The sequence below is a fragment of the Rhincodon typus genome, chromosome 3, assembly GCF_021869965.1.
Source record: "Rhincodon typus isolate 14 chromosome 3, sRhiTyp1.1, whole genome shotgun sequence".
Taxonomy (NCBI): domain Eukaryota; kingdom Metazoa; phylum Chordata; class Chondrichthyes; order Orectolobiformes; family Rhincodontidae; genus Rhincodon; species Rhincodon typus.
Genome location: NC_063334.1, coordinates 100552929 through 100575223, shown reverse-complemented (window position 1 = coordinate 100575223; position 22295 = coordinate 100552929). Strand labels below are relative to the sequence as shown.

At 41.5% G+C, this 22295-nt stretch overlaps 1 protein-coding gene across 2 annotated transcripts in view; it reads left to right on the top strand.

Annotated features, from left to right (window-relative positions):
* The window catches only part of arsb (arylsulfatase B), an 85765-nt gene that overhangs the window by 37395 nt on the left and 26075 nt on the right, over window positions 1-22295 (top strand). For both annotated transcript variants that reach the window (XM_020523066.2, XM_048595113.1), the window contains 2 exons: window positions 7016-7259; window positions 17125-17195. In XM_020523066.2, the coding sequence (XP_020378655.1) occupies window positions 7016-7259; window positions 17125-17195 (315 nt within the window). The remainder of the gene's footprint in view (window positions 1-7015; window positions 7260-17124; window positions 17196-22295) is intronic.

Genomic DNA, 22295 nt, shown 5'->3' with positions numbered 1-22295 from the left:
CGAAACGTCAGCCTCTCTGCTCCTATGATGCTGCTTGGCCTGCTGTGTTCATCCAGCCCTGCACCTTGTTGTCTCGGATTCTCCAGCATCTGCAGTTCCTACTATCTCTTGATTCCCGTTCTTGTTTTCAATTCACTTCATAATCTCAACCCTTTCCTTTCAACTAATTTCCTTCATCTCTTCCAACCCCCTCAACGCTCTGACGTAACTGTGCTCTTCTAATTCTTGAGCATTCCCAATTTTAAGCATTCCACTATTAATTGATAGGCCTTCAGTTGCCTAGGTCCTAAGCTCAGGAATTCCCTCCATAACCATCCCTCCCTCCCCTTTCTCCTTTTTAAGATATTCCTTTAAGATCTTTTCAACAGCTTTCAAAAGAATCTCCTTGTGTGATTCAGTGACCTATTTTGTTTTGCAATGCACTCATGAGGAGCGTTAGGAAGTTTGATTATTCACAGTGCTATATGAGAAGAAGGTGTTGTTGAAACTTTAGAAGAAATGTTGACCACCTGTGATTTTGATGAAACACTTCTTGTGTAATATGCATTTCCTGGCACTAGATGTCCTGAGCATACTGTGCAAATGTTCTAAGAGACATACTGAAAGAATTTGTGACATCTGGTGGCTTACAGTGGTGCTCCACTATGTTCCACATTACTAAACTCTGTGGGTATCTGTTCAGATCGCGGTTCCCACTTTTACTCAAAAAAAACTTTATACGTTGGCTTGTATAGTCCATACAAGATTTGTTTTTGGCCAGTACTTTAATAATTTAAGGTTACTAGCCCATCGCTATGCTTCTTGACACAAAGAATATAGTTCCTTTCTTACACATTCTGCTAACTGGCAAGCCATAGTAAACCAAAGGCCTGAGGGGTTTCTCCATGGCTTTTCATATAATTGTGGATTGTAATTTTGCTTCCACAAAAGCTCTACTGTTCTCATTCGAGCTCTTTGCACAACACTGTCTCTGACTGGTACCAGCAGAGAGACGGTGGTCATGTACAAATAAATTGCATGCTGAAAAGATGGCAATATCTTTACTCTTTCTTCAACAAGAATCCAGGGTCACCAGGCAGCCAGCCAGTGAGCTGTACTCACTCATTTTGCTTCAACTGTAACATTTTCCCAAAGCTGTGAATCCATTGTATGAGGCATTTTCTTGTTTTTTGACAAACAAAATATTTCAGCAGGCCCTTGTTATCTCCAGGCTTCACTGGGGTGACACAGTGGCTCTGTGGTTAGCACTGCTGCCTTACAGCTCCAGGGACCTGGATTTGATTCCACCCTTAGGTGACTGTCTGTGTGGAGTTCGCACATTCTCCTCCAGTCTGAGTGGGTTTTATCCAGATGCTCCAGTTTCCTCCTGCAGTCCAAAGATGTGCAGGTTACCGTTGGAAATGAAGGGAATAGTGTAGGGTGCGTGGGTCTGGGTGGGATACTCTTTGGAGGGTCGGTGTGGATTCGATGGGCTGAATGGCCTTATTCCACCCTGTAGGAATTCTACGATTCTTTGATAATTGTTCCCACGTCATTTAGTGATTATACCTTCAGATGCAGTGGCCCTGAGCTCTAGAATTCCTTTCCTACATCTCTCTTCCTTCTCTACGTACTAAGATGCTCCTTAAAATCTCTCTCTTTGACAAGGTTTCTGATCACCACCTTTAATATTTTCTCATGTCATTTGGTATAAGTACCTGGGACCACTTTATTGTGTCATAGGTTTCATATCTACAGAAGTTGTTCTAATTACCATGCATTTAGAGGTTAATTTGTTTTTTTTTACAGCCTGTTACTTATTACAGTCTGTGAATGTCCTTTCATCACTAATGTAATTGCGACCTTTCCCTTTATCAGACTGTATGTTGGTAGCATTGTCGTTCCAATGTAGAGTGTTTTGTCAGTGTAATTTTCACATACATTGAAATTGTTTTGTGCATAATGATGACGAATACAAGAATCTAGGAGTACTTCTAATTGGATTCTCATAACAAATCATACAGTGAATAACTCAATTTGTACTGAGTTCAAAAGACTGTATAATTTTATCGGTTTTCCTTTCGCAAAAGAACAGAATCTCCTGACACTTACGTTAATGGAGGGATAGGAATGGAGGAACTGCACTTTTTTTTTGATTTTCATGCTAGATATTCTCCTTGTGTTGAGCATCAATGCACCTCTTGTCATCACTAAACCTTTATCTGCCCAATATCCAGGGGCATCGAGGATTCTTTAAGACAAATGGAATGTTATTTGACACCACAAGATCTTTTCATCTTTGCTCAGAACTAGAAGGCATTTTATCAATAAAGTGTTTGGAATGGACAAGTGAACAGTATTTAATATAAAGACTTGTAGTACATTAGAAAATTTGTACTTCTCTCTGTCAAAAGATACACCTTGAAACAAAATGACCTTTGTATCTCAACCTAATATAGCAAAATGTTACGTTGAGTGTCTAAATAGTTAATCTTGTGTTTCCACTGGCTGCAGACTCTGCCTGAAATTTAGCAAAAGATGTACCAGAAATTCTTAGGAGAAAATGCTTGAATAAGGAGCATTAAAGCTATATAAAAGTCTGGCTCAGCTGCCTAGAAAAGAAATCTTTTAAAAAGATCCCCCTGGGATTTCAATCATGGAAGATGTTTGAATTGAATGGAATGACTAGTCCCATTAATCCTTTTCCAATACTTGAATCAAGTTGCAGCTACAGAATATTCACTTTTTCGGTCTGCTACATGAAGCTGTCACTTTGGGAAAATAAAGCCCTGCCCTTAATAAATGTTAACGTGTTAAACCCCCTGTAGTGAGACAGAAATGAACTCTAGTCACGCATTAATGTATTTGGCATACCAGACCATAATTATCCTCCCTGCAGCTCGATAAATCAGCAAAATATGTTGAAATACTATCTCACTTTCACCCATGTGCATTGTGACCAGCAAGTGAGAAACCAACAGTAATCTGTTACGGACAAAAATATTTCATTTGTGAGAAACAGAGCAAATGTATTTCTTCGACACTAACCATGTTAATATACTTGCTCACACCTGCTATTGTTGTTATGTGGTGAACCCCACAACGGTAATTAACCTGTAACAGGAGGGTCGCAGCCTGGAGAAAGGATATGGCAGAAGAAAGCAGTAGATCCAGTTTTTTTTAAGGTAGGCAATTAAAGTACAAGGCTCTACTGCTGAATGGTAAATGCAGTTTGGTGTTTGCCAATGGAGGCGGAGGACTGCAAGTTTACTTGCTTGTTAGTTCCAAGTTACCATGACAATAGTAGAGATGTATCACGGTTAGGTTCCGTATCAAGAGGGCAAAAGTAACTGATAGTATGTTCCTGAGATAACAAGGTGTACAGCTGGATGAACACAGCAGGCCAAGCAGCATCAGGAGCAGGAAAGCTGACGTTTCGGGCCTAGACCCTTCTTCAGAAGGTCCATTCAGAAGAGTATTCCATGTCTGAGGAAGGCTGTAGGCCCAAAACGTCAGCTTTCCTGCTCCTCTGATGCTGCTTGGCCTGCTGTGTTCATCCAGCTCTACACCTTGTTATCTCAGATTCTCCAGCATCTGCAGTTCCTACTATCTCTGAGAGTACATTCCTGATCACTGCCCCATGGGGGTGGTGCTTGAAGGTCTGTCTATGTGCTGAGTTTTCCCAGCCCCTGAATGGCTTGGATAATGGTGAGGCAGTTGGGGAAAATGTGGAAAGATCCAAAAAATGAGATTCTTGATGTGGAGAGAAAAGGTGCAGGTTTTGCATCCACAGTTTGATGACAAAATGGGAATACCACTAGTGAGCAGTGAGGGGCCTATTCGTATGCATTAACAGCTCATTGTCACCTAGTCTCATCTTGTTTACTATTCTTCAATGCAGTGGAAAGTAAGTAGACAGCAACAGTTTCTGACCAGAAACTGAGTGTGCACCTTTCAGCTTCTGCTCCTCTGGGTCTCCCCAGTGCCCAACACCTATGGGCAGTGATTGCCTGCACAGCCACCCCCTCGCCATCCACAGAGGTTGGTATGGACCCTCACCATCCTCAATATATCATCATATCACACCTCCAACTCACTTAGACTATAGTTAACCACTTCGATGCTATACATAAGAGTGCACTAACATTTTGCATTTTAATATTCCTGCCAAGCCGATTTGCATGCATGGACGTGCACCCATCTCACAGTTTGAACCAGCTGCATCTCCGAGCTCTTTGAATGATCACTAGAGTGCAAGCAGACGGCACACACCTGGATGCTTATAATATCTCAACCATCCCCTGTCTTTTGCCGCATCATTCAGAACTCACTGTACTTCAGTCTTGCCTCTCAGCCAGGCAGCTTGCCATGTTTAGCAGCAGTGATGAGTCAAGGGGATGGATATGTTGCTGGATATGTTGGAAGGACCCAAAACGTTAACTCCGATTTCTCTCCACAGATACTGCCAGACCTGCTGAGTTTTTCTAGCAATTTCTGTTTTTTTTTTCTGTACAGCATGTTGCTACATCACTATCAAACCCATGCCATGTGCCAGCAGATTGAGTGGTGCAAACACAATGTGCTTCAATCAAATGGCCATGTCTTAAAAATCTAACAGGAGTAGCCCTTAATCAAGTCAAAGGGAACAAGAGTCGTAGAGTTTTACAACACAGAAAGAGGCCCTTTGGCCCATTATGCCCACAGTAGTTGTTTAATATCCAAAAATTCTAATCCCATTTTCGAACACTTGGAGCTTCAAATGTTTGTCTAAATGGTTCTTAAATATCTTGAGGATTCTTGCTTCTACCATCCTTTCAGGCAGTGTGTTCCAGGTACCCCCAAACCTCTGATTCCTGCTCCTTGCCTTAAAAACTGTGCCTGTCTCAGCCCCTTGAGTCTGCTTCATCGTTCCGTATGGTGATGGCTGATCTGGTTTACACCACGTTTCTGCCTACAACTAATATCCCTTCACCCTCTTGCTTATCAAGAAATTATCTACTACTTAATAATATTCAAGGAATCTGCTTCCACCACCTTTCAGGAAGAGAGTTCTAAAACCTCAAGATCTTCTGTTGAAAACAATACTCCCAGTCTCTGTCTTAAATGGGTGATCCCCATTTAAACAGTGACCCTCCTGCAACAAAGCTCCAGATCCTCTAGCAAGAGGAAATATCCTTTCCACATGATCCTTCAGAATCTTATGACCTGGATTTTCCAGTTGTCAGATAGATGGGAAATTAAAGAAAGTACTGAGCATTCTGGGAACCCTCCTAAAGATTAGATTAAAATCAGATCATTTTGGTTGGTTCCAATGAAATTAAATGAATAGTCACTTGGAAAAAATGAGACTATTAAATACATTGTCTAACTTCCAAGTATATATTCAACTGACCCCATACTTGTATCACAAGCCTCCCTTGCTACAACTCCATCAGGCAATGCACGTTCTCAATACCCTGACCTGACAACACCCCATCCCTGGACCTGATTTCTCCCACCCATCCTGACCAACACAAAACATGTCATCACTTACCTGGTACCTGACCCATTTGGTACCCTACATCCCAGCGTCTTAACATCACACTTACATGATTGCCATTTAACTGCAGCAGTCAAAGTGGCTGACCTTTCAAAATCCAGAATACAGTAGCTGACTGCAGGTCTTTATAATGCAGAACAATCAGCGTGGAAGCATGGCTCCATCTTTCTGAATGAACTTTGACCTGAATCTCCTGTCAGAAACGTGGAACTTATTCCTTTCATAAAAAGGGACATAGTGGCAAGCTGTGTGAGATTGCCACTGTGGAAAATCTGTTCCTATGTGTTTCAATAAAGTTGTCTCTTACTCTTTGAGACTGTAATAGATGCAAGCCTACTGTGTCCAATCTTTTGTCATTAGAGAACACACCCATTTCCAGGTATTAGTATAGGAAACTTCTAAACTGCTTTTCCTCCGCATCTCAGAGATCTGCAATTTCTCACTATTTAGATAAGACATTTCTTAATTCTTCCTGCCAAAGCCTTGTTGCCTCTGTTTTATTACGTTAAACCTTTGTATGTGCCTGGCAATAACATCTTTGATAATAGTTTCTAACATCGTCCCTATGACAGATATCAAGTTAACTGACTTGTGGTTTCTTGCTTTCTGTCTTCCTCCCCTTTTGAATAAAGGAGTTACTTCTGCTATTTTCCAATCTAATGGAACCTTTACTGAAGTAGGTGGCCTTTGTGATGGAGAGGAGTTTGAGTCAGCTCAGCGTCAAATCTGGGGTAAAGTCTGGTTTAGTCTGAGACAGTAGCCAGAGAAGGAAATGCAATCAGTGATGAGAGAACAGAGTTTTTAGCAGAGATAATGGCTTTGGATCCCAAAATTGAAACTGAGGGAATTACTTCCTATCCAGGACTGAGTATTCTTTAAGCAGCGTGACAGCACTGAAGCAATGGAAAGCTTTATGGAGGTAGTGATGAGGATTCAACTGGCTGACTGATAGTGCTCAGGCAGAGCAAGGAGTTCTCCTATCATGGTGGTCAAAACCAACTAACACAACCAAGACACGGATTAATTGCTCTTTCATTTCCTTTCTTTGGGGCCATGCTGGGTGTAAATTCGATTTCATCCTTTCCCATATAACAATGACTGCAGTTCAAAAGCAATCTTTTTAAATGCAGTGTGTTTTGGAATGAGTCAAATATTAGAAGAGCATCAAAGGCAGATTTTCAAAATCAATTCAAAGGCACTTTACATATGCTGAAATATTTGAATTATCCAATAATTTTAGTTAGACAATGTAAATAACGATAAAGTGGAGACTTAGTGCCTAAAAATGGTGAATGAACAACATTTAAATGAAGTAACTATATGAATTAAAAATAAACATTTAAGCAAGTCCTTTACTTTGTTCTTTTGTAACATTTCTTTTTTTAAATGTTGCGCTGTTATGATTTTGCAAAGTGGATGGTTTTGACAAAGGAAGTGCCTTCATCTGTACCATTGACATCTCCAGAACATCACATTTTTTTTTTGTTCCCTTTTCAGACAATGGAGGACAGACCTTGGGAGGTGGAAATAACTGGCCTCTGCGAGGACGCAAGTGGACACTGTGGGAAGGAGGTGTCCGAGGCGTGGGTTTTGTCACTAGCCCCCTGCTAAAGTGGAAGGGCAGAGTAAATCATGAACTCATTCACATCTCTGACTGGCTCCCTACGTTAGTGACTTTGGCCAAAGGAACCACTAAAGGCACCAAACCACTGGATGGCTTTGACATGTGGAAAACCATCAGGTAATGTGAATCTAGAATCGCAAGCTAAAAATATTCAGTGCTGTTTTGAAAGATTTGTAGAAGAGTGCTCTGTCTCTATCATTCATGTTGAACTATCAACATTTCCATCTTTTTACAGCAACAGGCATCCTCACAGCCTGGAATGCTGTGCCAGCATTTTTGGTGTTGTGATCTGATCTTTTGACTTGAGAAATTATTGTTTTGATGTTAGGATTTCAATCTTTTCTGGCCTAGTTTGACTCAACCAGTTTAACTTAATCTTGACCTTGGCTCAGTGGTGCTCTTGGTTCTAAATCAGAAGATCATTGGTATCAGGTCCTACTCCTGGTACCTGTGAGCACAGTCTAGAGTAAGGCTGCAGTACTGATGGTGTTACATCATGCCACAGACTGTTTTTCCAAAGAGAGATTAACCCCAGGTGCCCTCACTACCCTCCCTAAAAAATCCTTTGGTGTTATTTGAAGAGATCAGAAAGCTGGAATCCTGACTAACATTTATTCCTTGACTAATAAGACTATGCAAAATATCTGGTCTTTGCTGTTGGAACTTTGCTGTTAGCTCAAGATTTTAGCCCTGTTGGTCTACACACGGATCTGCCCGCACCTCTTTATTCAGCTTACCAGCATACCGTTCTATTCCTTCAAGTTAAGTTCTTTATTTTTCTTTCTCTGTTTGTGGAAAGTGGTAGTCAGATTTGCCTGGAGCCAATAGTGATAGATGGGCAATTCCAGCAATGATGAAGAACAATGGTACGTGTCCAGGTTAGAATGGTCTCTGACAACGGAGCTGATTGTGTTCCCACGGCAGCACTATTCATAATCTGCACTAGTGAAGTGGATGTAAATGCAGTCTATCAGTGTGGCCTGCAAACTAACAACAATTAAAAATACTGGGTTCAAAGTAGTATATGTTTCCATGTCATTAGAGTTATCAGAAGGAAGACATTTTGATTTCAAAAGTTGAGCTTTTTGAATAGTAGTAGGTCAGAGATTACTGAGTCCTTTGGGCTGTAGGCTCCTGAGGCAGAATATGAAGTGTTGCTCCTCCAGTTTGTGGGTGGCATCATTGTGGCAGTAGAGGAGGCCCAGGATGGACATGTCATCAAAGGAGTGGGAGGGGGGAGTTAAAATGTTTGGTGACTGGAAGGTGTTGTCAATTATTGCGTACAGAGCGCAGATGCTCTGCAAATCGGTCACCGAGTCTGCGCTTGGTCTCACCAATGTAGACGAGGCCACATTGGGAGCAACGGATACAGTAGACCAGGTTGGAGGATGTACATGTGAACCCCTGTCGGATTTGGAAAGTTTGTCTTGGGCCTTAGATGGAAGTGAGGGGGGAGGTGTAGGGGCCAGTGTAGCATTTCCTGCGGTTGCAGGGAAAGATACCAGGTATGGTGGGGTTAGTGGGGAGTGTGGAGCGGACGAGGGAGTCGTGGACTGAGCGGTCCCTACAAAAGGCAGTTAGGGGTGGGGAGGGAAATATCTCTTTGGTGGTGGGGTCGGATTGTAGTTGGTTGCGGACTTTTAGGCGTGGGGGATTTAAGTGTACAGGGACTTGATGTCCATGGTGAAGATGAGGTTTTGTGGGCCAGGGAATTGAACGTCTTGGAGGAGATGGAGGGCGTGGGTAGAGTAACCTCCGCTTCTCCTTCTCCCGCAGGCCAAAATAGTCCCCCTCTACTGACACCATTCTCCGCCTAATGGAACTTGTCCTTACCCTTAGCAACTTTTCCTTTAACTCCTCCCACTTCCTTCAAGCTAAAAGGGTGGCTATGGGCACCCATATGGGTCCGAGCTGTGCCTGCCTCTTCGTAAGATACGTGGAACAGTCCCTCTTCAGCTGTTACACTGGCACCATCCGTCACCTCGTTCTCCGCTACCTTGATGACTGTATTGGCACAGCCTTGTGCTCCCATGAGGAGCTTGAACAGTTCATCAACTTTACCAACACTTTTCACCCCAACCTCAAATTCACCTGGACCATCTCCAATATCTTCCTCCCCTTCCTGGACCTCTCGGTCCCCATCTCCAGTAACCGTCTCAGCACTGAAAACTATTTCAAGCCCACTGACTCCCACAGCTACCTAGACTACACCTCCTCTCACCCATCCTCCTGCAAGAATGTGATCCCTTACTCCCAATTCCTCTGCCTCCGCCACATCTGCTCCTAAGATGGAGAGCTCCACTCCTGGATATCCCAGATGTCCTCCTATTTCAAGGACCGCAGTTTCCCCACCTCCGGTGATCAAAAGTGTCCTCAACTGCATCTCTTACATTTCCTGCACTTCTGTGCTCAAATCCCCTCCACCCAACAAAAATAAGGACACAGTGCCCTGGTCCTCACATACCACCCCACCAACCTCCACATCCAGTGTATCATCCTCCGCCACTTTCACCCACCTGCAATCCAACCCCACCACCAAAGAAATATTTCCTTCCCCAACCCCATCTGCCTTTTGTAGGGACCACTCACTCTGCAACTCCCTCGTCCGCTCCACAGTCCCCACCAACCCCACCACACCTGGTACCTTTCCCTGCAACTGCAAGAGGTGCTACACATGCTCCTACACCTCCCCTCTCACCTCCATCTCCAAGGCCCAAGACAAACTTTCCAAATTCCTCCAACCTGGTCTACTGTATCCGTTGCTACCGATGTGGCCTCCTGTACATCGGTGAGACTACAGCCCGATGGCCTGAACATGGAATTCACCTGTTTCAAAATCTCCCACCCCTGGCCTCATGCCATGTCCGACTCTCCCTCTCATCACCACCTCCTTCACCTGACACAACCATTCCATCTTCTTCCCCACCTATCCGCCCCACCCTTCCCACTAACCAATCCACACTACCCTGACCTGCATCCACCTACCACCATCCTACCTACATTACCCCAGCCCCACTCCTCCTCCTTCTACTTCTTTCCAAGCTCCCTTCCCCCTCCCCACTCCAAGTGAAGGGTCCCGTCAACTTTCCTGCTCCTCTGATGTTGCCTAACCTGCTGTATTCCTCCAGCTCCACATTGTATTGACTTAATTAATAATCATGTAATCTCAGTGATATTGAGAGCAAGAGTAGTTATTATACAGTAGAATTTCTATTTTGTTTGAAATTGATAGATTAGATACAAAAATATATCTTTAAATTTAATCAAAGCCAGCTATGAGGGAACAGATAAACTGGCTGATGTCAATTGGGAGCTCAGATTAAATGGTGATGGGTAAGGATTTGAAGTAATTTATTATTCTCAATGCACATTCAATCACTGGAAAAGTGCTCAAAACCTGACTCAAGAAGTTAACGAAAGGTATTAGATTAAAAGAAGAGGATTACAATTTTGCCAAAAGTGTGGAAAAACAGGCATCCTCTCCTGAGGATGAGGCAATCTTAAAATCAGCAAGACAATGATCAGTAAAGAGCGAGGAGATAGAATTCTGAGTGTATTTTTGCAAATAATCAAAAATCTTTACAAGTGTATACAAATGGAGATAACAAAGGTAAACATGGTTCCCCTGCAGACAGAGACAGGAGAAATTATTATCAGGGATAAGGAAATGCCATAGAGATTAAACAAATATTTTATGTCTGTCTTCACAACAGAAGAAATAAAGAACATGTGGAAATTGTGGGGATTCAATGACCCTGAAGATATTAAGAAAGGAGAAAAACATTAGAGAAATTAATGAGAATAAGATTCGACCCTGTGGCCTACATCCCTGGGTTTTCAAATAGCCGGCTATGAATGTAGTGGAAACATTGGCTTTAGCTTCTAGAATTCCTAAGATCCTAGAATGATCCAATGATTTGGAGGATAGCAAATGTAAACCACCTGCTCAAGAGAGAGGAAGCTAGAAAATATAGAACTATAGATCATTTCATCAGATGATAATAGAATGGAAAATGTTGGAATCCTATTATTAAGGATTTGTTAACAGGGTACTTGGAAAATCACAACAGGATGAGGCAAATGCAGGGGCCTTATAAAAGGGAAATTGTAGAATCATCAATTCCCTGAAGTGCAGATAGAAGCCATTCAGCCAATTGAGTCTGCATCAGCCATCCAAAGAGTATCCCACCTAATCTCCACATTTACTGTGGCTAATCTACCTAGGCTGCACATGACAGGACAATTTAGTCTTTGGACTGTAGGAGGAAACCCACACAGACACAGGGAGAACATGCAAGCTCCACACAGACAGTCACCCAAATCAAACGCAGGTCCATGGCACTGTGAGGCAGCAGTGCCAACCACTGAGCCATCATGTGAATGACAAGAGTTTCTAATTGATTGGGGAGGTAAGGGGGAGAATTAATGAATGTAGTATATGTGGATTTTCAGAAGACATTAGCTCAGGTGACACACAATGGGTTGTTACCTGAGATGTGAGACAAGAGATTGTAGGAATGGAGTAATACATTAGCATGGATTAACCCACTGTAAAACTGAGAGAAACAAGCCAATTTTGGGATAACAGGGTGTATCTAGTGAAGTGTCACAATGATCAGGTTTTCACTCATCATAACCAATATAAATTAAATGAGGGGATTTGGAGTCATATGTCCAAGTTTGCTGAAGATTTAAATCTAGATAGGAAAGTAATCTGTGAGGAGACAGAAAGAAACTACAAAGAGAACTAAACTTATTAAAATGTTAGACAAGAAGTCGGTATATAATGTGGATAAATTTGTAATTGTCCACTTTGGAAGGAAGAATAGAAAATGAGAATATTGTTAAAAAGTAACAGGCTGGTAAAGATTAGTGTACAGAGGAATTTGAGTATACATGAATCTCAAAAAGGAAATCTACTCAAACAGCAAGCAAATAAAAATTTATTTTTATTCATTTATTATTGGCTAGGCCAGCATTTATTGTCTATCCCTAATTACCCAAAGGGCAGTTAAGAGTCAACAACATTGTGGGTCTGGAGCTACATTTAAGCCAGACCAGGGAAAGATGGCAGATTTCTTTTCTTAAAGGAAATAAGTGAACCAGATTTTTTTTAATATGATAATCAACAATGATTGCAGGGTTGCCATTAGGCTAGCTTTTTATCACAGGTTTTCATTTTATTTCAAATTTCACCATCTGCCATGTTGGGATTCAAACGAATATCTCCAGAGCTTTAGCTTAGATTCTGAAATTACCAGTGACATTACCACTACGCCACTGCCTTTGCTGTAAGGGATTGAAGTAGAGTAAGGATGTTTTTCTGCGGTTTTATAAAGCTTTAGTGAGACCACACCTGGAGTACAGTGTCTAGGATTATCCTGTTTACCCAAAAAAGAACAGATATATTTAAACAACCTGCAGTGACATACTGCTGGAGCAGCTGGGACTTGAACCCAGACGTTCTGGTCCACAGGTAGCTTCACTACCACACTATCACAAGAGTCCTCCCAAGAAGGAGCGTAATTGCTTAAAAGCAAATGCAACACAGGTTCACCAGAAGGATTTCTGAGATAAGAGGGCAAGAAAGAGTACAATGGGCCAAGATTCTCTGATATTGAGAAGAATAGGAGGTAACTTCCTAATGTACAAAATTCTCAGAAGGTATTGGTAATTGTTGAGAAGTTGTTTTTTTTTTAAATTTGGGAAATTTAGGACAAATTGTCATAATCTTAACATAGAAAGTTGCTCATTTTGGACTGCAGATGAGGAGAAATTTCTGTACTATTTAGAATTCACTGTCTCAGAGACCTGTGGATATTCAATGAGTACATTCAAAAGGGCATTGGGGCAGAACCTGTCACAATGGATACCTGTCACAATGGATAATAAATGTGTAAAATAAGCTGCAATGAAGGGCAGTCAGAATGAATAATATAAAGTTGGGCAAAATAGATCTTTAATCCCTACAATTACAGATCAGATAGTTTAACTTCGGTTGTGGCGAAACTTCTAGAAACAGGTGGATTGATTAGGAAGAGTTGGCATGGATTTCTAAATACGTTTACTAACTTGCTGGATTTTTTTTGAGGAAATAACAGAAAGAGTCAATGAGGGTAATGCTGTTAACTTGGATTTCCAGATGACATTTAATACAGTGCCATAGAACAGACTTAAGGAAAGTTATAGACCATAGTATAAAAGCAACATTCATACAAAATTAGCTGATGATAGAAAAACAGAGTGATGGTCTATGAATATTTTTTGGGCTGGAGGAAGTTGGGATTATTCCCTTTGAATAGGAGGCTGAGAAAAGATTTAATTGAGGTGTCCAAAATTGTGAATGAGCCAGACACCGTAGATAGGGAGAAGTTGTTCCGGCTCATAAAAGGAAAAAGAATGAGAGGGCATAGATTTAAAGTGATGGGAGGGAAGAAAACTTTTCCACACAGTGAACAGTTAAAGCATGGAATGCACTGTCTCGAAAGGTGGTGAAAACAGGTTCAATTGAGCCATTCAAGAGGGCATTGGATGGTTATTTGGACTGAAATGGTGTTCCAGGGTATGGGGAAAGGCAGGAAATTGGCACTCAGAAATAGAACCAGTAAGGCATGATGGGTCAAATGGCCACTACCTGTGCTGTAACAATTCTGTAATTCTGTAATTCAAAATAAATGACCTATAAAAATAAAGGTTATTTTGACTATTTCTTTCCTGCTTTTCATACTTTCAGTGTCTGCTGCATTTATGTTATGATGTGGAGGTGCCTATGTTGGACTGGGGTGAATAAGGTCAGAAGTCATATGACACCAGGTTATAGTCCAACACGTTAATTTGAAATCACAAGCTTTCGAAGCACTGCTCCTTTGTCACCTAACGAAGGAGCAGCACTCCGAAAGCTTGTGATTTCAAATAAACCTGTTAGACTATAACCTGGTGTTGTATGACTTCTGACCTTGCATTTATTTCACTCAATGTGTCCTCCATATTCAACTCGAAGTGAAGGCCTGAAGGAAGATTGTTTGTTTGGCCCCTTTAGCTGGGAGTCATTGTGCAAACGGAAGATACTGACATTAAAAGTAACGTAAGGGGCCTGCAGGAAATAGGCTCATCTATTTTGTTCCCTGTTAAGAATTTGGTATCTCTCAAAGAACATGTTTCAAACTCAGATCCACTTTGATTACACAGTTTGAACAAACAATTGCATTGAAGGTGGCTGGAAATGCTGTTCACTAACCTCTGCACTGTCATTGAGTTGAGGTTAATAATTTTGCTTCTTTCTCATACTCTGGATTACTCTGGATTATGCAGGAACTGCATCAGAAAAATGGGCCATTTGATCCAACCCATTTATGCAGTTTTTTTCTGCTCCATTCAAGCTCCTCCCATCTTTCTTCATCCAAATCTATCATCATAACCCTCTCTTCCTTTCTCCCTCATATATTTGTCTCGCTTCCCCATAAGTTCATCTATTGTATTGACTTCAGCCACTCCTTGTACTTGTGAATCCCATAGTTTCATCACTCTTTGGGTGAAGAATTTTCTTCTGAATTTTCAATTGGATTTTTTTGTTGATTGCCTTGTATACAAACAAATGAATTAAGACCAGAAGCAGACCATTTTGGCCCTTGAACTGCCTGTGTCTTTGGATAAGATCATGGTTGATCTGATTGTGATATCAATGCCATATTCCTGTCTGACCCAGATTAAAACATTTTACGTCCTTATAAGTCATGAATCAATCGACCTCAGCATTAAAATGTTCAACGATCCTGTCTTCACTGCTGTCCAGAGAAGAGGTTCACAGACTCATTAAATTGAAAGAAAAAGATTCTCTCGACATCTACTTTAAATGGAAGGCCCACTTATTTTTAAATTGTGTGCTTACTTCTAGTTTCTCCCTCAAAGGGAAACATCCTTTCAGTATCCAGCTTGTCAAATACCCTCAGGCTCATATATCTTTTTATAAGATCACAGCTCATTCTGCTAAATTCCAATGGATACAGCTCCAGCCAAACCACTTTCTCCTCATAAAATAACCCTACTTCACCCAGGTATCATTCAGATTGATTGATGTGTTGATACTAATAGTTCTACTTTTCACCGTAAGTATTATTATCTTGGTATCCACTCTATCACACCTTCCAGAATTATAAAGACCCCTTACATTACCCCTCAGCCCTTTTTTTCCACGAGCAAAGAAATGCAGCCCGTTCATCCTTGTCTTGCTGTGTATATCCACACATTTATGGTATCATCCTTGCAAGTGCTCTCCGGAGATAAACAAAATGGTCATTAGGAATGGTGCACTTGACGGTTGCAAAATATGTTGGGGTGGGAGATCACTAAATTAACTTGTTTTATTATCCATTAACTTAGTGCCTCTCCTCTCAAACTGAGAGTTCAAATTGTTAGGTGGTAACACACGAGAGAAAGCTTTAAGATATCCCCTCTATTGCAGTATCCAAGTAGCTGGGTTTTGTAATGACCTAGGAATGTGTGAATTAACCTTGTTACATTGGTGTTGACTGTGCTATGAATAACCTGCTTGGATGCGTAGTGCAGAGCTGGATGAACACAGCAGGCCAAGCAGCATCATAGGAGCAGAAAGGCTGACGTTTCGGGCCTATACCCTTCATCAGAAATGGGGGAGGGGAAGGGGGTTCTGAAATAAATAGGGAGAGAGGGGGAGGCGGATAGAAGATGGATAGAGGAGAAGATAGGTGTACAGGAAACAGACAGGTCGAAGAGGCGGGGATGGAGCCAGTAAAGGTAAGTGTAGGTGGGGAGTTAGGGAGGGTATAGGTCAGTCCAGGGAGGACGGACAGGTCAAGGGGGCGGGATGAGGTTAGTAGGTAGGAGATGGGGGTGCGGCTTGAGGTGGGAGGAAGAACAGGTTAGGGAGGCGGGGACGAGCTGGGCTGGTTTTGGGATGCGGTAGGGGGAGGGGAGATTTTGAACCTTGTGAAATCCACATTGATACCATTGGGCTGCAGGGTTCCCAAGCGGAACATGAGTTGCTGTTCCTGCAACCTTTGGTGGCATCGTTGTGGCACTGCAGGAGGCCCAGGATTGACATGTCGTCTGAGGAATGGGAGGGGGAGTTGAAATGGTTCGCGACCAGGAGGTGCAGTTGTTTATTGCGAACCGAGCGTAGGTGTTCTGCAAAGCGGTCCCCGAGCCTCCGCTTGGTTTCCCCAATGTAGAGGAGGCCAGTGGTCTAGACCCGAAACGTCAGCCTTTCTGCTCCTATGATGCTGCTTGGCCTGCTGTGTTCATCCAGCTCTGCACCTTGTTGTCTCGGATTCTCCAGCATCTGCAGTTCCTACTATCTCTGGATGCATAGTGTTGACTTCGTTTCTAAACAAGTTCAGTGTAGATGCTTACTTAGGTAAACTGTTAGGCATCTGTTTTTGTAGCGAAGGCTATTTTCTTTTTACTGATTGTAACAATAATGTAACTAATTCTGTTATGAATTTAAAATATAGAACTTAGCCTTGTGGCAAAATTGGTATTATATCTGAAAGTACATGATTGATGGTTTGATAGTAAATTAAACTCCATTTTTGTTTCAGTTTGAAACATTTTTATTCAATTTTGGGAATAAAGTAAGTGAAATACTTCAATGAATACAGGGCAGTATTTTTGAGGCACCATCTTGCAGATGTCATATTAAACTAAAGCTTTGGTTATGCCTTCCATTGATATAAGAGAACCTGTTCTCACAATTTTTTGAGCAGAACAGGAGAGTTCACCACCAGTGTCCTGACCAATATTTATGTCTCAACCAATGTCAGTAAACAGTGGGTAGGATCAGATTTGTTTAAATTGCAGTTCCTTTCTAATAGAGTTTATTTTTCTCATAAATATTCTCCCTTCTTATCCCATAAATTGTGAATGAATAGCCTGAAGAGTTAACACGTTTTTAAGCATTTGCTTGTTCAGGAAGTTTTAAAGTAAACTCCATTTGTCTTTCTTCCAGTGAAGGACATCCCTCACCCAGAACTGAATTGCTGCACAACATTGATTCGTTGTTTGTTGATAATTCTCCATGTAAGTGTAACATTCTGAAGATACTTACTGCTCTCGCTATAAGTCAGTGTGCAGTGCCCTTAGCTGTGAGGGACTTTACATGGGCTATTAATTTCCTGCCAAAGTGAACTTTAGACTGCATATTTGCATCACTAAGATGACCTATTTCTATCTCTGCCACCTTGTCCAACTTCATCCCATCTCTGCTCAGCTGCTACATAAACCCTACTTCATGCCTTTGTCACTTCTAGACATGTCTATTCCCATGCACTGCTGACTGGTCCGCCTTCTACCCTTCGTAAGCTTGAAGTCATCCAAAACTCTGCTGCTGTGTCTGAATTCACACTTAGTCTGTCCACCTGTCACTTTGAACTCATTGACCTACTTTGACTCAAGGTCAAGTAATAATTGATTTTGGAATTCTCAACCTTGATGTTTTTCCCCATGCCCTTTCCACTCCCTATCTCTGTTCAGTAATTTTCTGCACCCTCCAAGAAACCTAGCTCATCTAATTCAGGTCTCTTGAAATACTGCACCTTTGGAGACTTTGCGCTCTAGAATTTCTTTTTCTGCCTCACATTCCTCTGTTAAAACTCTCCTTAAAATGAATCTGTATGGTCAAGCAAGGGATCTTCAGTCTTTCCTTCCGTAGTTTATGGCTTTTACAACATCAGTTTGGTATCACCAAATCAAATCAGTTATTGTTATTTACCCCATCCACCATATGGTCTTTGCATGTTTTATGCATTGTGGCTCTTCAGCTCCTTATCTCTAAACTACATGTTAGTTCTGCAATGTGTACTTTTGATTTGAAATAACTGCTTTATAAGATGGTTGGGGTTTACACACTGGGAGAATGTTGACCTCAAACTGGCTAAATGTAGCCAATTTGACTTGTATTGAAAATTTCAGCTTTGCTTTGACTTGTACCTATTTACCTAAAACAATGAGGAAAATGGTCTAGTTTCCCACTGTAGCACGTTGCATCGATGATCTATGACTACAGTCATGCTGTGATTCATGTATTCAGGACAGTATGGGAATCTTTACACATCTGATCGCTTCCTATCAGATTTCTAAGCTTGTCAGAATAAGTCCAGCTCTCATACGGAGGGAATAAAAACTGAAAGAACTGCAGATGCTGTAAATCAGGAACAAAAAGGAAGTTGCTGGAAAAGGTCAGCAGGTCTGGCAGCATCTGGGAAGGAGAAAACAGAGTTAACGTTGCAGGCCCTGAGGAAGGGTTACCGGACCCGAAATGTTAACTCTGTTTTTTCGTTCACAGATGCTGCCAGACCTGCTGAGCTTTTCCAGCAACTTTGTTTTTGTTCCTCATACAGAAGGAATTGTGTATATTGAAAGTTTCTTCAAGATATTTCATTGCTAGCCATTTAGTACATCTAAACTCACATATTCAGGGCAAACATACAGTGTAATTGTTTTAAGGTTGTTCTTTATTATAATAGAATAGAATAATTAAATTTAATAGAATACCCTGGCAAGTTCCAGATTGAAATTACACCACTCGGTGTGTTCCATTATTATGGAATTGGAAAGTTAGGAAGTATTAACTTGGAAGTAATATTCCAAACTAACTTTATTTCTTGTATACCAATTTTTTAAACTCAGGCATCAGAGACTTATTTTTTAATTTAATGGTCAGGGTATTTAAATAACTTGATACCTTGATGGTTTCAAAGATGGTCCCAACCCTTTGTGAGCATTCATATCTACCCTTTTAAAAAGCTGAAGTTCACAAACTGCAGGAAGCAGACCTTGCTCCAGTGAAAATGGGATCAGTCTGAACTCTGTGAATCTAAGATAATGCATGCTTTTGACAGATATTAGGTGGACAATTGAGAACAATTGGTTGTAGTACAGAATTGAAAATTGCTGAGAAAAGACGCATTTTGTTGAAGCTTTTCATCTTTCTGATCATGAATACAAATTCCAGGGTAAACTCATACTACATGAGGAGAATGATGATTGTCCAGCAAATGGACACTGCTTGGTAATGGCATTGCCATGGAAAGTGCACCCATTAATGCTGATTGACAGTTAACTGCCAGACTTTGTTTTAATTTTAAAGCAAGCAGGTTGACTCTGGTCAGGGCATTACCCTGAGAAATGAGCCAGGGCATATTTGTCACTTATTGAGTTGAAATCATTGCAGTGCTTGTGCATGTTCTTTCTGTTCACAAAGAACAGAAAATTTAATCTAAGCCTGTGGCTGTGAACTGCCAATCAGAATTAATCAGTGCCTTCTTTGTGGCAACGCAACTACCACTCAGTGTTCATTTGCCAGCAAATCAGCACCCTTCATATGCAATGTAAATGTTGGTTTTCACCTTGAATTTGTATTCTTGCTAAATGTCCTGAGTAATTCAAGACAAAGCTTCAACAAAATGTGTAAAACAGCAAAACAATTGAAAAGCAGGCTAGGTATAGAAGATTCAGAAAATAATTTGGAAAGGAAATAAGAGAAGTAAAGAGTGAGAATGAGAAGGAGCTGGCAACCAACATAAAAGGGAATTCAAATGATTTTTACAGGCATGTAAATAGTATTGCTGCGGTGAGAGGAGGAGTGGGTCTGATTAAGGGGATTTTCACATGGAGACAAGGGGCATAACTGACAAATAAATTAATACATTGCTTCTACCTTTGCTGAGAAAGATGATGCTGTCCAGGTTATGGTGTAAATGTAAATATTCCAGAAACATTTGGGACCAGCTTGTGGTAAAGCCCACAAGAGAACAGGAAATTCTGGATTTGGTGATGTATAATAAGACAGACTTGATAAGGGAGCTTAAGGTGAAGGAATCCCTAAGAAGCAGTGACCATAATATGATAGAATTCACCCTGTAATTTGAGAGGGAGAAGCTGGAATCAGATGTAACGGAATTACAATTGAGTACAGATAAGTACAAAGACGTGAGGAAGGAGCTGGCCAGAGTTGATTGGGAGGGGAGCCTGTCAGGGAAAATGGTGGAGCAGCAATGGCGGTAGTTTCTGGGGGTAATTCAGGAGCCACAGAGAAAGTCATCACAAGGAAGAAGAAACATACTAAGGAGAGGACGAGGCAACCATGGCTGACAAGGGAAGTCAGAGACAGCATTAAAGCAAAAGGAAAAGCATACAATATGGTGAAGATTAGTGGGAAGCCAGAGGGTTTGGAAGCCTTTTAAAAACCAGCAGAGGATAAGTGAAAAAGACAATAAGGGGGAGAAGATGGAATATAAGGGTAAGCTGGCTAGTAATATAAAAAAAGATTGCAAGAGTTTTTTTTAGGTATCTAAAAGGTAAGAGAGAGGCAAGAGCTGACATTCAACCACTGGAAAATGAGTTTGGAGAAGTAGTAATGGGGAACAAAGGAACTAAGGAGAAGGTGCTGGGGAGCTGAAAGTCTGAATATAAATAAAGCCATATGAATCCATATCTGGTCCATCGGAATATGGACCAGATAGATTACACCTCTGAGTTCTGAAGGAGATAGCTGTGGGGATTGTAGAGGAATTGGTGGTGAGTTTTCAGGAATCACGGAACTCCAGGAGGGTTCTAGAGGACTGGAAAATGGTTAATGTAACACTCCCAATTAAAAAGGTAAAAGCACAGAAAACAGGAAGCTATATGTCAGTTAGCTTGACCTCAGTCATTAGTAAAATTTTAGAGTCAATTATTAAGGATAAGATTGCGGAGTACTTGGAAGTGCATGATAACAAAGCTGTGCTGACTCCAGTCTATGTTAAGGGGCGGTCATGCCTGACAAATCTATTAGAATTCTTTGAGGCAGTAATGAGCAAGTTAGACACGGGAGAGCTAGTGGACTATATCTATTTGGATCTCCAGAGGCCTTTGACAAAGTGCCGCACAGGAGGCTGCTAAATAAGATAAGAGCCCATGGTGTTAGGTGCAAGGTACTGATATGGCTGTCTGTCAGAAGGTAGAGAGTGGGTTTAAAAGGGTATTTTTCAGGATGGCAATCAGTGACTAGTTGAGTTCTGCAGAAGTCTATGTTGGGATCACAACTATTCATGTTATACATTAACGATCTGGATGAAGGAACTGAGGGCATTGTTGCTAAGTTTGCAGATGGCACATAGATGGTTGGAGGGGCAGGTAGTGTTGAGGAAGTAGGGAGGGTGCAAAAGTACTTGGAAAGGCTAGGAGAGTGGGCAAAGAAGTGGCAGATGGGAATATAACAGGAAAGTATGAGATTATGCACTTTGGTAGGAAAAATAGAGGCGTAGGCTATTTTCTAAATGCGGAAAAGCTTTGAAAATCTGAAGCACAAAGTGACTTGGGAGTCTTAGTTCAGGATTCTTTTAAGGTTAATGGGCAGGTTCATTTGGCAGTTGGGAAGGCAGTTAGCATTCATTTTGAAAGGGCTAGAATACAAGAGCAGGTATGTACTGCTGAGGCCATATTGTGCAATATTGTAATATTGCAATATCTGAGCAGTGTTGGGCCATGTATCCGAGGAAGGATGTGTTGCCCTTGGAGGGGGTCCAGAGGAGGTTTGCAAGAATGATCCCAGAGATGAAGAGTTTGTCATTTAAGGAGTAGTTGAGGACTCTGGTTTTGTACACAATGGAGCTTAGAAGGATGAGAGGGTGCCTTATTGAAACTTAGAGTACTGAGAGGCCTAGACAGAGTGGATGTGGAGAAGATGTTTCCACTAGTAGGAGAGACTAGGACCTGAGGGCACAGCTTCAGAGTTGAGGGACGATCCTTTAGAACTGAGATGCGGAGGAATTTTTTCAGCCAGAGGATGGTGAATCTTTGGAATTCATTGCCGCAGAAGCTGTGGAGGCCAAGTCACTGAATGTATTTAAGACACGAGTTGCCCAAGTAGTCATTAATTTTGTCCCAAATTATCATTTCCATAAGCTTCTCCACCAAAGAGTTTAAATTGCTGAGTGACCTGCAGTTGCTGGGCTTACCCTTACATCCTTTTCAAATGAGGCTGCAATACTTACAATTCTCCAGCCTTCTGGCAACACCACTAAGTTTAAGGAAGGTCAGACAATTTTGGCCAAGTCACTGAATGTATTTAAGACAGAGATACAGGTGCTTGATTGTTAAGGGGATCAAGGATAATGTGGAGAAGGCAGGAGAATGGGA